Source organism: Mesoplodon bidens (genome assembly GCF_964165515.1).
Source record: "Mesoplodon bidens genome assembly, chromosome: 5".
NCBI lineage: Eukaryota > Metazoa > Chordata > Mammalia > Artiodactyla > Ziphiidae > Mesoplodon > Mesoplodon bidens.
In genome coordinates, this window is record NC_138161.1 from 138,438,031 (window position 1) to 138,451,739 (window position 13,709).

The 13,709-nt window shown below is 48.4% G+C and overlaps 1 protein-coding gene across 7 annotated transcripts in view; it reads right to left on the reverse strand.

Moving 5' to 3' along the window:
- The window catches only part of PXYLP1 (2-phosphoxylose phosphatase 1), a 69,396-nt gene that overhangs the window by 5,162 nt on the left and 50,525 nt on the right, over positions 1-13,709 (reverse strand). For all 7 annotated transcript variants that reach the window (XM_081235597.1, XM_081235595.1, XM_081235596.1 and 4 more), the window contains 3 exons: positions 11,411-11,569; positions 9,925-10,051; positions 1,944-2,083 (listed from right to left, as the gene is read on the reverse strand). In XM_081235597.1, coding sequence (XP_081091723.1) covers positions 1,944-2,083; positions 9,925-10,051; positions 11,411-11,569 — 426 coding nt within the window. The remainder of the gene's footprint in view (positions 1-1,943; positions 2,084-9,924; positions 10,052-11,410; positions 11,570-13,709) is intronic.

A 13,709-nucleotide genomic window follows, 5' to 3' on the forward strand; every position in this document is an offset into this window, starting at 1 on the left:
CAGATAGTCTTCACGAGGAACTGTTTTCTGTTCCACGTAACTTTTGAATGTATAAGACATTCCCTCGTGTGAAAACCCTGTTTAAATACTTCAATCTCAAATCTGGTTTTTTGTGTCTATAAACACAAAACCATTTTTGCACAACATTAACATCCACTGAATTTTCCAGAAATGCAATATAAATTAAGGGACACCTGTCTTTTGTTCTGATCACAACTTGTCAAAAAAAATCATGTCCTGACACGGAGTAGTAGAGTCACCAACACGCATCCCTTGATCAGTCTGCATTTGTAGCTGTCACACACACCAGTCTACACTGAAGCCCAAGCAACTGATTATTTCATCCTATTTTCTAACAAAGGTGCGCTCAGGCATTTATATTGAGATACACAGAATTATATAATAAATTAGTTTCCTGTTGTTTCTACTTCATATTACAATTAGAGTGCCTGACATGACTGTTTTTTAAAATTATGTATATAGAAAAGTTATATTCAAATTTCACTTCAGGATAGTTCAGGGAGCACCACAAAACACTCGTTAATAAAAGGGGGTGCTGGATCTGGTAGGAGGAGAACTCTTGTTTTAAACTAATGCAGAGCTTGTGCACGTGAACTAATTAGCAAAAGCTTTTGACAGAACTCCTTATTCAAGGCTAGTCCTCCAGAGACTTAAGCTCGCCCCACTCTGTCACTCAGTATCCTCAATAATAATGGCTTTCAAAACATGGCGAAACCAACAGGGCCAAGTACAGGACAGAGACCTTCCTTCCATCAAAGCTGAGGTCCTAAGGTTCTGGTGGATCAAGAAACAGAACGTGGCCGATCAGTCGCCTTGATTCCTCCAGAAAGGCTGGTGAGCATGCAAAAGTCCTTTAAGGTCCCTGACTGAGGAAGCAGGAAGCTGGAACCTCTTAGGGGACCACCAGTTCCTTCTCATAGCGACAAAGGTGACCCCACTGTTAAATCACCAACCTAGGCTGACAGTGAACTGGTTGTACAACAGTATGGACAGGGCTGCAGAGGGAGAGAGGGGCTTCTGTGAGGGACACACAGGCCAGACAAACTCCATGCTCAGTGGGGCTCGGCCATATGCATGTCTCCCTGAGATCTGGTGCATTAAAACCTTTCAGCTGTTTTGTCCGAGTAGCTAAGATCATGGGACCGGTTACATAAATCATGGCCCATTCATAGTGGAATAATATGCAGCTGTCAGAAATGATGTTGTTGATGAACATTTATTGATAGGGAAAGATGATCTCAATATACTGTTAGGTGAAAAAGTAGGTTACAAAACAGTGTTTAGGGCTTCCCTGGTGGCGCAGTGGTTGAGAGTCTGCCTGCCGACGCAGGGGACACGGGTTCATGCCCCAGTCCAGGAAGATCCCACATGCCGCGGAGCGGCTGGGCCCGTGAGCCATGGCCGCTGGGCCTGTGCGTCCAGAGCCTGTGCTCCGCAACGGGAGAGACCACGACAGTGAAAGGCCCGCGTACCGCAAAAAAAAAAAACAAAAAAACCCCAAACAAACAGTGTTTAGGAAGATACCACCTGTGAGAATGAGAGAGAGAGAGAGAGAGTGTGTGTGTGTGTGTGTGTGTGTGTGTACACGCCCATGAGTGCATGCAGATATAAACACATGAAGAAAGATTATTAATTTCTTTGGTAGGATTATGAGTGCTTTACATTTTCTTCCTTTTGCTTAATTGTCTTTCCTGCTTTCTCTTCCATGAACATATATGGTTTTTGTAATAAGAAAAAAGGTTATTTTTAATATTTAGAAATCACATGTTGAATCAGATACCTTGGTGGGCACACAGCTGCTTGAGGTGCTGGCCCTACTCACCCCTGCGCCCACAGCGTCTTTCCCAGGAGGCCCCGATACACGCGTCCGCCAAATACAGGAGCGGGTGGGAGACTGACAGGGGAGGGGCAGCCCCACATACCTGTCTGCGTGAGCTCTCCCATCTCACACAGCTGGTGACTGGGGTAAAGAGGCAGGGAGTGCAAGGGGCTTTCGAAAGAGGCTCCGGATCCTTTGGACATGTGACTCACGAAAGCCTCCAGTTTAGGGTGATACGGTTTCCTAAAGAGGCAACACAGAGAGAGTTAGTGGTTAGCGTGCTCCAGAACCGTCCGTGACGATTTCAGCCTCAGCAAGCAGGATCCCAAGTGAGCCAAGCCCTTTCTCACCCACAATAACAGCACATTCCAGTTTCACGATTACATGCCCGCTACCACCTACACATAAAATCCCCACTCCATAAGGCCAGCCCGAGACCCCGCCCTCCACCGAAATACCCATCATCCTCAGCACCGTGGGAGTCAGCGTGGACCTCATCCACCCGGTTGCCCAGGCCGCCCCACTCCTGTCTCCCCCTCCAGGAGGCCACCAACCCCCCGACCCGAGGCAGCCAAGCCAAGGCTGCGTGTCCTCCTCGATTTCTCCCTCCCCTGCGCCCTGCACAGGTGCCCTCCTGGGCTTCTCTGCCCCTCTCTCCTGTATCCCTGCATCCCTGAGCAGGGTCTGCCTCAGTCAGCTTTTGTCTGGATGGCATGGGCCCCTCCTTGGCCCGCCTGCTGTTGCATCTTGCCTCCTCCACAGCCAGTGCGGTCGACGTAGAAGGCAACCCCAACTGCCACTGCTCTTCCACGGGGCCACCTTCCCAAGAAGCCACGCACAGCCGTCAGTCTACTCTGGCCCCACCTCACGTTGAGGCCCAGTGCACCCTAATGCTGGGCTCTGGCCACGCACAGCATCTGCCTTCTGTGGGCCCTGCACACCTGTCCTTTCAGGCTTCCCAGACTTTCCACATGCTGCCTCTTCTTCCTAGAAAATGCATCCCGACCTTCACGGGGGTAGCCCTGAATCCTTAACTTATGTGACCTCTGGAAAAACTCCTGTGAAGAAAATTAACTGATTAAGATAACCCAGATCTCTACAGCTCACTTTGCATTTTGCTCATATGGTATCTCATTGCACGTGGGGTGGGGATGAACAGTGAAAAAAAACACACCAGGTTATTTATGAGATCTGACATTATTTCTATTTCTGCCATGAAGTACACATGGCAAATCAAGATTTATTGTTCTAGTCACTAATACACAATTTCCCTGAATAATGAAATGACCCATGAATATATACACATTTTCTCTGAATAATGAGATGACCTATGAGTATACACACCTTTTCTTTAAATAATGAAATGGCCTATGAACGTTTATACATTTCCAGCTGAACAGAGGTGGACAGAGAGAGTAGTTCCCAACTAAATCAGCACGAAAAGAAGCAAAGATAAATTGTCTAATGGCAGACCCCCGCTGTCTGAAAGCCTAACTAACTTTGGCAATGCTTTTACAATGGCTGCCCAAATGGGTTTATCTTTCAAAAATATAAAGCTAAAAAAAAAAATCCATTCCAGAAATATGTTTTAAAATTAGAGAATGCTAATCCTGACATAGAGTATATAGTCTAATAAATCACCCTGGATTGCTATAGGGCATTACAGCTTTCCATAAAAACAGAGAATGTGTTATTTTCCCTGAGGCTAAAACACATAAATATTTGCAAACTGTGAAATAAAATGTCCAGACTGATAATGAGGCTGCCAAAACAAATCCACATAAACAAAGGCTATCCATCAACAGGGGTCAAATGTTCCGCTCCAGGCCGTTATTTCAGGTTGGTGATGTTTGAGGATCTAAGAAAAGCTTTGCTACCAGTTTTAGAAATGAAATTTCACTACTGAGAGTTTTCAGGGAATCTGACTCCTTAATGATGCATTAATATCTAACTGTATTCATGGAAACTTGTTTTCGATATGGAAAGATGACGATTCGTGGAAGAAAAACTTCACTTATGGAAGAGAATAACAAAAGACTTTTAATCAGGAAGAGGACCAGGTAACCGGAGTCCCTGGGCCTGTCCTGGATCTGAATGACCAGATCCTGAGGCAGGAGATAGACGGGCCCCAGGCTGAGCAGCTGACATCTGTCGCCTGTGGACAGATACTCCAAGATAAAGATAATGGCGGGAGCCACAAGGAGCTGAGTCCTGCCGAGATAAAAGATAAAGAGACCACATATTTCTCATTCTGGAGATCAAGGAGACCCCCAAGCTATGCATGTGCAGAAAGGCTCCTCAGGGGAGGGGGTGCTAGACCATAATGTGTTCTGTCAACTTCTCAGGGAACCTAGCGCCCGAGTCCATCTTGGCTGAAAGATGCACGTGCACCCAGGGTAGGGCCCTGAGCCAGACGAGATATGGACTCAAAGCCAGACAAAGCAAGATGACTGGAAACCCAGAACTGCCTCCATATAAGTGATTTAACCTACCCCAAAAGCCCACGGCTCTCTCTTTCTCTCTCTCTGAGCCCGCCCATGCTTTCTTTACATGTATCTTCTCTCCTAATAAACACTTTACTTGCCTCACTACTTTTTGTCTCTTTGCTGAATTCTTTCTTCCAAGCAGACAAGAGCCAGGGCAGTACTGTGGCCGGGGTTCGATCCCTGGTCAGGCAACTGAGATTCCCACTTCAAGCTGCCACAGCCAAAGCCACCCGAGATTAGTCCTGCCAACTGCATCTACTGCTCCATTCCTGCAGCGGAGAGGGTACCCAGCACATGGTAAATACCTCAGAAGCACACGGAAATGATTTCAACCGGGAAGTGCCCCAACCTTCGATGCTTCAGGAGAAGTCCAAGCCTTCTTAATCTGTAGCAATGAATACGGCAAGTTCCCATAGTGTTTATGAAAGTATCCAGATTTTGATGGAAATATTAAAAATAAAGGCTGTTGTGAGTGAGACTGTTACTTGTAACAGACTCTCTTTGACCAAATTCTCATCTCCTCTGAACCCTCTTCCCAACCAAGCCTTCACCTCTGGACTTTCATGTTCTTTGGATTTATATCTGTCTCTGCATTGCCCATTTTCAGCAAGAATCCTGCTAAGTCTGTTTAGCCAGAATCTCCCACTTTTGATATCTGATCACCCTTGATACATGATCAAATTCCTCACCCCCGGCGGCATCTGATCACCCTGGTCTGCCTTCAGCAAGAATCCTGTGGAGTGAGTTTAGCCAGAACCCCCTGACCCCTGATGTCTCCTCATAGTAATTCCCCATCCACTGACCCACACCCTGCTCCTTGGCTATAAAACCCCACTTGTCCGTGCTGTATTTGGAACTGAGTCCAGTTCTACCCCTCTGCATTAACTCCTGAATAAGATCTGCTTTTACTACTTTATCTGTTCTCTGGCTCTGTTTTTTCTTTAACAGCTATATACTAAAATCTATTCTCCTCTTCTTGGGAACTTGGTTAGAGCCCATTTCTGAAGTCCTAGTGGTCAGGTAGAGCCACGTGACTAAGTATTCTCCAGTGGAATGGAAGGATGTATGCCAATCTGTGTTTAGGTTTTCAGATCACAGGCGTGCCCCCTTCACACTCTCTTCCTTCCTTCTGGCCACTATTCAGGCACTGCAGCAACCCAGGTTCAGTCACGTAGACATGCCTAGGGCACGCTGGGAGCAACAACCTGGAAGGAACCTGGGGCCCTGAATGACCAGGTAAAGCCAAGTTATACAACCTGGAACACTCATCTCAGACCTTCATGCAAGAGATAAACTTCTATTATCTAAGGCAATGCATTCTTGGTTCTCTTTTTTATTTTTTGGGCGCACCACGCGGCTTATGGTTCACGGACCAGGGATTGAATCCAGGCCCACAGCAGTGAAAATGCTGAGTCCTAGCCACTGGACCACCAGGGAATTCCTCCTTGGTTCTCTTTATTATAACAGCATGCAGCCTAGCCTTACCCTGACCAACACAGAAATGATTATATCTGTGATGATGGATTTTTCTTCAGGAAAAACCCACGTTACTGTATTCTCATTGGAAATCTATTTTCATATTGAAAATGCAAAGAACCAGCAGTGCTACCATCTTAAGCCTTCAAACCATTCACTTCAGAGGTCTTGTTTACATTTTTATATGCATTTTTCACACCTATTTATGCCACAAAACATACATGGAACCCCAAGGCTCATCTACACACCTATAAGAAAACTTATTGTGTTTTAGCCATAATCTGAGCAATTACTGAGTTCTGTACAGATCATTAAGACAAGCAGAGAAGAGGTGTAAGACCAGTGACACTGTTACCAGGAAACACAATTCAAAAAAGCTTATATGGCTAGAAACCACAGTAAGTTCATAGCACGGATTTTTACAAGTTATGCTAATTAAAGAATTTATTATTTTATATTAGTAATAACGTGAAATTCTAGAAAGATAAACTTAGTATCCTTTTCTCAGTCTTTAGCTTTCTGGACCTTTTTGCTCTGTTTGATGTGATTACCCACCCCCTCCCCCTTCCTGAAACTCTGCTTCCTCAGCTCTCATAACATCACTCTCCTGCCTCCTTCCTGTTGCAACTTCTCCATCTCCTCCTGGGACCCTCCTTTCTCTCTGTGCTGTAATCGGCTGGTGCTCTTACAGGGCTCTGGTTTTGGCCCTTACCTCACTCCACAGGCTCTGTATGTGATACCGTTCAAGTCCACAGCTTCGGCGGCCATCTACACGCTAAACTCTCAAGTCGACCTCTACCTCCCAGCCAGACAATGTTCCTGAGCCCCACAACTACTCACGAAGAGGCAGCTTCCACTACAAAGACTCTGAGAGTCGTGGAAGGTGTCCTCAGGAAGGGAAACACTGGGGTGTCCGGCTCCTGCTGATTCAGCTCGCTGCGCGCCCACCGCCAGCCCAGTGTCCTTCACCAGACGGGAGTAATGGGCACAATTCAGGACGCTCCGCCTTTGAGGAGGCCATAAAAATTAATAATTCGTGAAGCCGAACTGGCACCTGGGAAGGCAGCAGGCACAGCTGGTGACCCAGATCCCACAGTCCCAGGGGGTTCAGAGGCCCAGAGTGGGTCCCCTTAGCTGGGGGTCCTGCTCACTCTTACACTAAATGTGCGTTTATAATGATAAGTCAACTTTTATTGTTATAAAAGATGGAATTCATTAAATGCCATTAATTAATTAAACATGCATACTCCACCCACTTTCTATAAAGGACTGAAAGTAGCTCCTAAAAATACAGACTGTATTTGTATGAAATAGAACTAGACCAAAAGACCAAGGCCAGGGGAAATGAGGCAGAAGCAGCTGGGGCAGCTGGTCCCCAGGAACTGCACCTCTCAGCTGGGAGCTCCAGAAGTGGCCCCGTCACGGCTGTGGCAGAATGAGGGACCCTGGGACCCGACCTGGCCCTGTGACCACGACCACTCAGGGAGGAAAAAAGGCCGGGCCTGGGAGATTCCAGGCTGCTCTGGTAAATGAAACACCATTTCTCAAGCTCTCAGTGGGGACCAGGCTCAGCACTTTACTCCATCACCTTAGTAGACTTCACGAGGATGTTTCAGGGAGGTACGATAAGTCCCCTACATACGAACCTTCAAAGCTTTCAAAGATGCGAACGTACGTTCGCATGTCCGATCACGTAAGTTAGTTCACGTGTCTGGTGTCATCTGTAAAACTTGGGTACCTTGGCTAACTCTGTTGGACTTACGAACAAACTGGACTTACAAACGCGTTCTCAGAATGGCACTTGTTTGTATGCAGGGGACTTACCGGATTACTATCCGCATGCTCTCAGACAGAATACTGAGGCTCAGAGAGGTGAAGGGATTTGCCCTACATCAAACCGGTGACAATGGCCTCAGAGGATTTCATGGTCAAGACTCAAATCTCCTATGATAGATACATGATAGGCAATGATGACCTGTGATTCTCACTGGGCTCCTGAATTCATTCTGCAACCAACCCAGTCCAACAACTACTACATGCCAGGCTCGGGCTGGGCACCAGTGATATGGAAGGAATAAGACTCAGTGCCCTGAGGGGCCGGTGGTGCAGGCAGAGCACAGACAACGATGCTGGGAGGACAAGTCATAGAGCACCAGCACGTCCACTGGAGGCCTGCACGCCGCCCGGCGGCCCTGCCCACTGGGCCCTTCCCTGGGAACAGCCAGGTGGCCCTCAGAGGCCTCACGGTGCTCAGGGACCTCTTCAGCAACAGCAGACTGGCCTGGGGGCAGACCCATTCTCACGCCTGGGAACCTGAAGCCCAGCCAGAGAAAGGGGAGCAGAAGCTGCGAGCTGCCGGCTGAAGCATGGTGCCTCCCACAAAGCCCTTGAGGCCGTTCTGCTCTGGGTCCGGCCAGCTCAGTGGCCTAGTGGCCCGCCTGTCCCTGGGCTGTTCAAAGTCCTGTACAACGGCAGGACTGTGCAAGCTGTTAGCACACTGACACTCTGCTGCGCCCAAAGGAGCAAAGCCACCCCCCCCCAGCTGCCCTCCCTGTGTCCTCCCGCCACCCTGGATGCTCCAGCCCAGAAACTAAAGGGTTAATACCCAGCACAGCAAGTGGCCTCCACCCCTGCCTAGTCCTAAGCCAGTCCTAAGGTCGTTAAGTATTTTGTTCTGAGATTCTTCCCTACATCCCCCTTTTTCAGGTTGAGTGAGGCGGTGGCGGTGCCTGATACAAGCAGAGAATCCCCGCTGACGCACTGGGAGAGGTCTCCTAGAAGGCGTACCATCTCAGGGGGCCTTGAAGGAGCTTTGGAAGGGGGCCTGCAAGCCAAACGGCGGGTGCAAAGGCCTGAAGGGTGAGGGGCTGGCACGCAGTGGCTGGCAGGGGCCGAGGGTCCCAGCGGAAAGGCCAGCACAGAGGGCTAGAGACGGGCTAGAGACGAGGAAGAAAGCCGGGGACTGCCCGGTGCTCTGACACGGGCTGGACTCCATCCAGGGTGTTTCCCAGCCCACGGGACACATGGACATGCCTCCGTACTTGCTGAACACAGAAAAGAAGACGTAAATCCCCAGGCTGCGAGGGTCGTGGCCTCCAGCAGGAAATGAAAGCCTAGAGTCACATGGTATTTTGTGATGTTTTTACATAAAATGGTTCACTTCATCTTCCCCTTGATATGAGACAGTAAGAAGGCTGAGATGCAAAGGGTTAACCTGGAATTCCCGGGTCCACACTGCAGTCCACTGTGAAGGGAGAGCCCTGGCTGCAGGGAGGCAATCCATGATGCCACCAGGCTGGCGCTGCCCGGGGCAGGCTGGCACCCAAGGCATTCCATCAAAAGAACGTCATCCCCATCGAGCACTTCCCCCGCCTCCTCTCCTCATTCAGTAAACTCTGCTTGGGAGGTTATGCGTCCCCTGACACATTTGCTGAGGCCTGGCCCATCACTTTATTGCTAACTGTGCCTCTCATTTTAGAGCCATGCCATGTCCACATGCACAGTTTCTACTCTCTTTTCAAGTATTTTTCATCGTAAGGGCTCTCAACCAAGGGCAGGCTGTCTCTACCCCTGTGAAGAATGAAAAGGTTGAAGAAGTAAATGTCTTCCGGTTGTGGCTTTGCAACCGGTAATGTGCATCCTCCTCCTCATCCCACTTACTCCTCACCCCAGCCCTGTCCGGTCAGCAGCGTCATCCCCATTTTAGAGACAGAAGGCTGAGGCTCAGAGAGCCTAAGGGACTTACCTGCTCCCCTCAATGGAACAGCCATGCCAGGGTCCGAGGACTCCTAACCCAGTGCTCACTGCACCCCATCCCAGTTGTTTCTCAAACTGAAGAATAGCAGGGTGGGAGACTGCAGATAGAAGGGTGGCCTGGGCTGAAATCTCAGTTTATCTGCTGTGTGGCCTCAGACAGGTGTTCTCACCTCTCTGGGCCTCTGTCCTCTCAACTGTGAAATGGGATTCACCTGCAGGATTGCTCTGACGATCAGAATCCTGGCAAACAGTACTCACTGGACAAGTGTAGGCCACTCCCCGATTCTGTAATTCTCCAGTCAGCCTTTTAATTTCAACAGAGGCAACAGATTCTTGAAAATGACTTTTAGGGAAACTGCAATTTACCTGTTAGCCACCAGACTGCAGTCAATTTCTGGGCGCTTCGTTTTGGGAATGACATACAGTGGGTACCTGTCCCCATGTCGAATGAACACATGCACTGAGACCAGCTTAAAATGATGCGGAGCGTGACCTGCGAGAGAGAAGCACACTGTCTGGTTATCACCCAGGAGATGTCCATCCCTTTGACCTCGCAGAGGAGGGGAGGGGTGACCATGGTGGAAGGGTGCTGTGCTGGGTGGGAGGCCTCTGACTAGCCTCACAGGGCAGGGCAGAGGAACGTGAGAGGGCTGGTTACACCCCAGCCCCCTGGAAGTCACGGGGAGGCTCTAGGGTGTGGCGGGGGTCACCTGACCTCCAGTGAAACGTGGGCAAGACTATTCACGTAATGGATAAAGAAGATGTGGCACATATATATATACAATGGAGTACTACTCAGCCATAAAAAGGAACGAAATTGAGCTATTTGTAGTGAGGTGGATGGACCTGCAGTCTGTCATACAGAGTGAAGTATGTCAGAAAGAGAAAAACAAATACCGTATGCTAACACATATATATGGAAGCTAAAAAAAAAAATGGTCATGAAGAACGTAGGGGCAGGACAGGAATAAAGATGCAGACGTAGAGAATGGACTTGAGGACACAGGGAGGGGGAAGGGTAAGCTGTGACAAAGTGAGAGAGTGGCATGGACATATAGACACTACCAAACGTAAAATAGATAGCTAGTGGGAAGCAGCCGCATAGCACAGGGAGATCATCTCGGTGCTTTGTGACCACCTAGAGGGGTGGGATAGGGAGGGTGGGAGGGAGATGCAAGAGGGAGGGGATATGGGGATATATGTATACATATAGCTGATTCACTTTGTTATAAAGCAGAAACGAACACATCATTGTAAAGCAAAAAAAAGACTATTCACGTAGCCTCACGCACATCCACAGACTAGGGGATGCCCACAGAAGTACTGGAAACAATGACTTCTGCTTTAAATCTCCCTCTCGTAAAACACAGCAGGGCACAAACAGATAAATATTCAACATCATTCTCTGATACACTTTCACAAAAGCAAAACTCAACATAGAAATCATATTTTCCTACACTTTCACTTCAAGACACCAGCAGGGCATGCTGTGGAGGTCCTAAGCCCAGAGAGAGCCCGCCCGGGAAAGGAGTTAGCTGAGGATGACACCCTAGGGCCAGCCAAGGCCACCTTTCCATCCCACTTCTGTCTCACGGATAATCAGGATGATGGCAAACATCTGTGGAGGGCTAATCATGAGCCTCGTGCTGCTCAAAGAGGTCACTTAATCCTCCCAGCAGCCCTGTGAGTAGGGACTGCAAGTTATGCCCATCTTACAGACAAGGAAATGAAGACCTGGAAACTCATTCAAGGACACAGCTTGGTGGCAAATGCAAGATTTGGGCCCTAGCCGTCTAGCTCCTTAGATGCTGGTTGAAGATGGTACCACGCTGGGCAGCGCAGCCAGGCCTACCTTCCATGCTGCGCTCGGCCACACGTGGAATGTTGCAGTACAAAAGGGCTTCGTAAACGGGGTCCATGACGGGGGGCTCCGTCACCGGGTCAGGCATGATCCTCTTTCGATTCTTGCTAGTCACTCCATTCTTAGCTGCTGACACTGGGATCAGGTGGACTGCAGAGAAAGCAAAGCAGGTCACGACACACACGGTCCTGGGCGGGGGGCGGGGGTAGGGGATAGGGTGCACAGGCCAGCTAGACGGGCCCAGAGGGCGGCTGGATTTTCACCGTAACTATCCACTCCCTCAGATTAGGCTGGACTTCAACGTAGCAAAAGGTCAGCTTCAACTGTTTCTTGAGTCCCCTCCAAGCCCCGCCTCTTTCTCTCAATGCCACTATCCTTTCCTTATCAATAATTATCTATGCAACACCAGGTGGGCCCCCCAGAGAGAGGGGGCCTCACTCATGGTGGTAGAGGAAGGACTTACACACTAACTTCATGCAACCCGATTACTTCGTTCTCAACACCCTCTGAATTCTGGTAAATACTAAGGAGGAAAACCATCACCTACTGAGTGCCTACAAAGTGCTAGACAGGTGTCTGACGTATCTCATTTAATATCACCTGCTTTGCACTTTGTGGGCCCTGGAGCCCAAGCACAGGCATCCGCTCATTAATCCTCAAGGGACCATTTTACAGAGCAGAGAGCCAGGGATCCAAGGGGAGGCTGAGGCAGCCGCCCAAGGTGTACGTGGTGGATGGAAAGCCATCCCAAGCTCGCCCATCTGCCTCCAGACCAGGTTCTCCCCCACTGTCTGCTGGATATCATGGGTGGGCCCTGCAGTCTGTTCTGTCTGTCCGTCCACTGCTTTTTCTGTTGGTGAACCATTCTTTCCCCCGCATGTGGTTCGGCTGAACTGTCAATCACATCATCCTGCCTCCTTGAGAGACGTACACTACAGACCCGGGGAAAGGGGCTCCTTTTCTCCTGGACGCTGATCTCTAAGAACGGACACCTGGGGCTGCCCCAGCCATCTGTCGCTCATGGGCCGCCTCTGCAGTGGAAGAAAAGGAGGCTAAGTAGAGATAAGCCAGACCAACAAATGAAGAGAGTTATCAGAAAGAGGAAGGAAGACCTGAGGACATCCACCCTTTGAGCCCCTGGGTCCAGATGTGGTCAAAGTGTCCATTAGATGTTCCAGTTCTGTAAGTCGAGAAAGTCGTCTTATTTCAGCTAGTTTGAGTTGGGTTTCTGTTACTTTCAGTGAAATGAGTCCTGGTTCATACACTTTATCAATTATTTATAAGCAGATGTAAGTCCATCTTCTGGGTCAGTGGTCCCCAGTCTTTCTAAGAGTTCCCAATTTGGAACTCCCTACAAAATAATGGTTGGATTTTTAGCATCACCAACTGAGGAAATACACAGAAATAGGTGTGCCCATGAATCATTTAACTACTAAAAGGCTTATTAATCATCATATAATATATATGCATATATTTGAACAACAGCTAAAACAGGGCCCAATCACCAGTCTAAATCCACTTAAATTCCCTAGCTACTCCTACAAATTCTTCTGTAAATATTTAAAACTTCCCTTTGGCAAACAGGTGTTATAAACAAAAGTAAAAGATAAGCAATCCACTGAGAGGAAAATATTTGCAACATATATTACAAATTATTAATATCCAAAGTGCACAGATCTCCTACAATTGAAAAATCAATAAAGGATATAAGCGGGCTAATTAAAGAAAAATAAATACCAGTGGCAATAAACACACGAAAAAACATTCAACATTATACATACTTAAAGAAATACAAAATAAAACAGTAGGATATGATTCACCCCCACCTCACCAGACTAAAAATTCACTTTTTTTTTTTTTTTTTTTTCCGATACACGGGCCTCTCCCTGTTGTGGCCTCTCCAGTTGCAGAGCACAGGCTCCGGACGCGCAGGCTCAGCGGCCATGGCTCACGGGCCCAGCCACTCTGCGGCATGTGGGATCTTCCCGGACCGGGGCACGAACCCGTGTCCCCTGCATCGGCAGGCAGACTCTCAACCACTGCGCCACCAGGGAAGCCCTAAAAATTCATATTTTAACAATAATATCAATACTGGCAAGGGTGTGCAACCTACATTTCCATATACTGCAAGTGAGAGAGGAAACTGGAAGGACTTTTCGGAAGGAGTATTTGGCAGTTGCCACTAAAAGGTTACATGTGCTTTATCCATGACCCCATTATTCTACCTCTTGGAATCGATTCGACAAAGATGTCAATTCCCATCACCAAGACGTATGGCCAAAGAGATTCA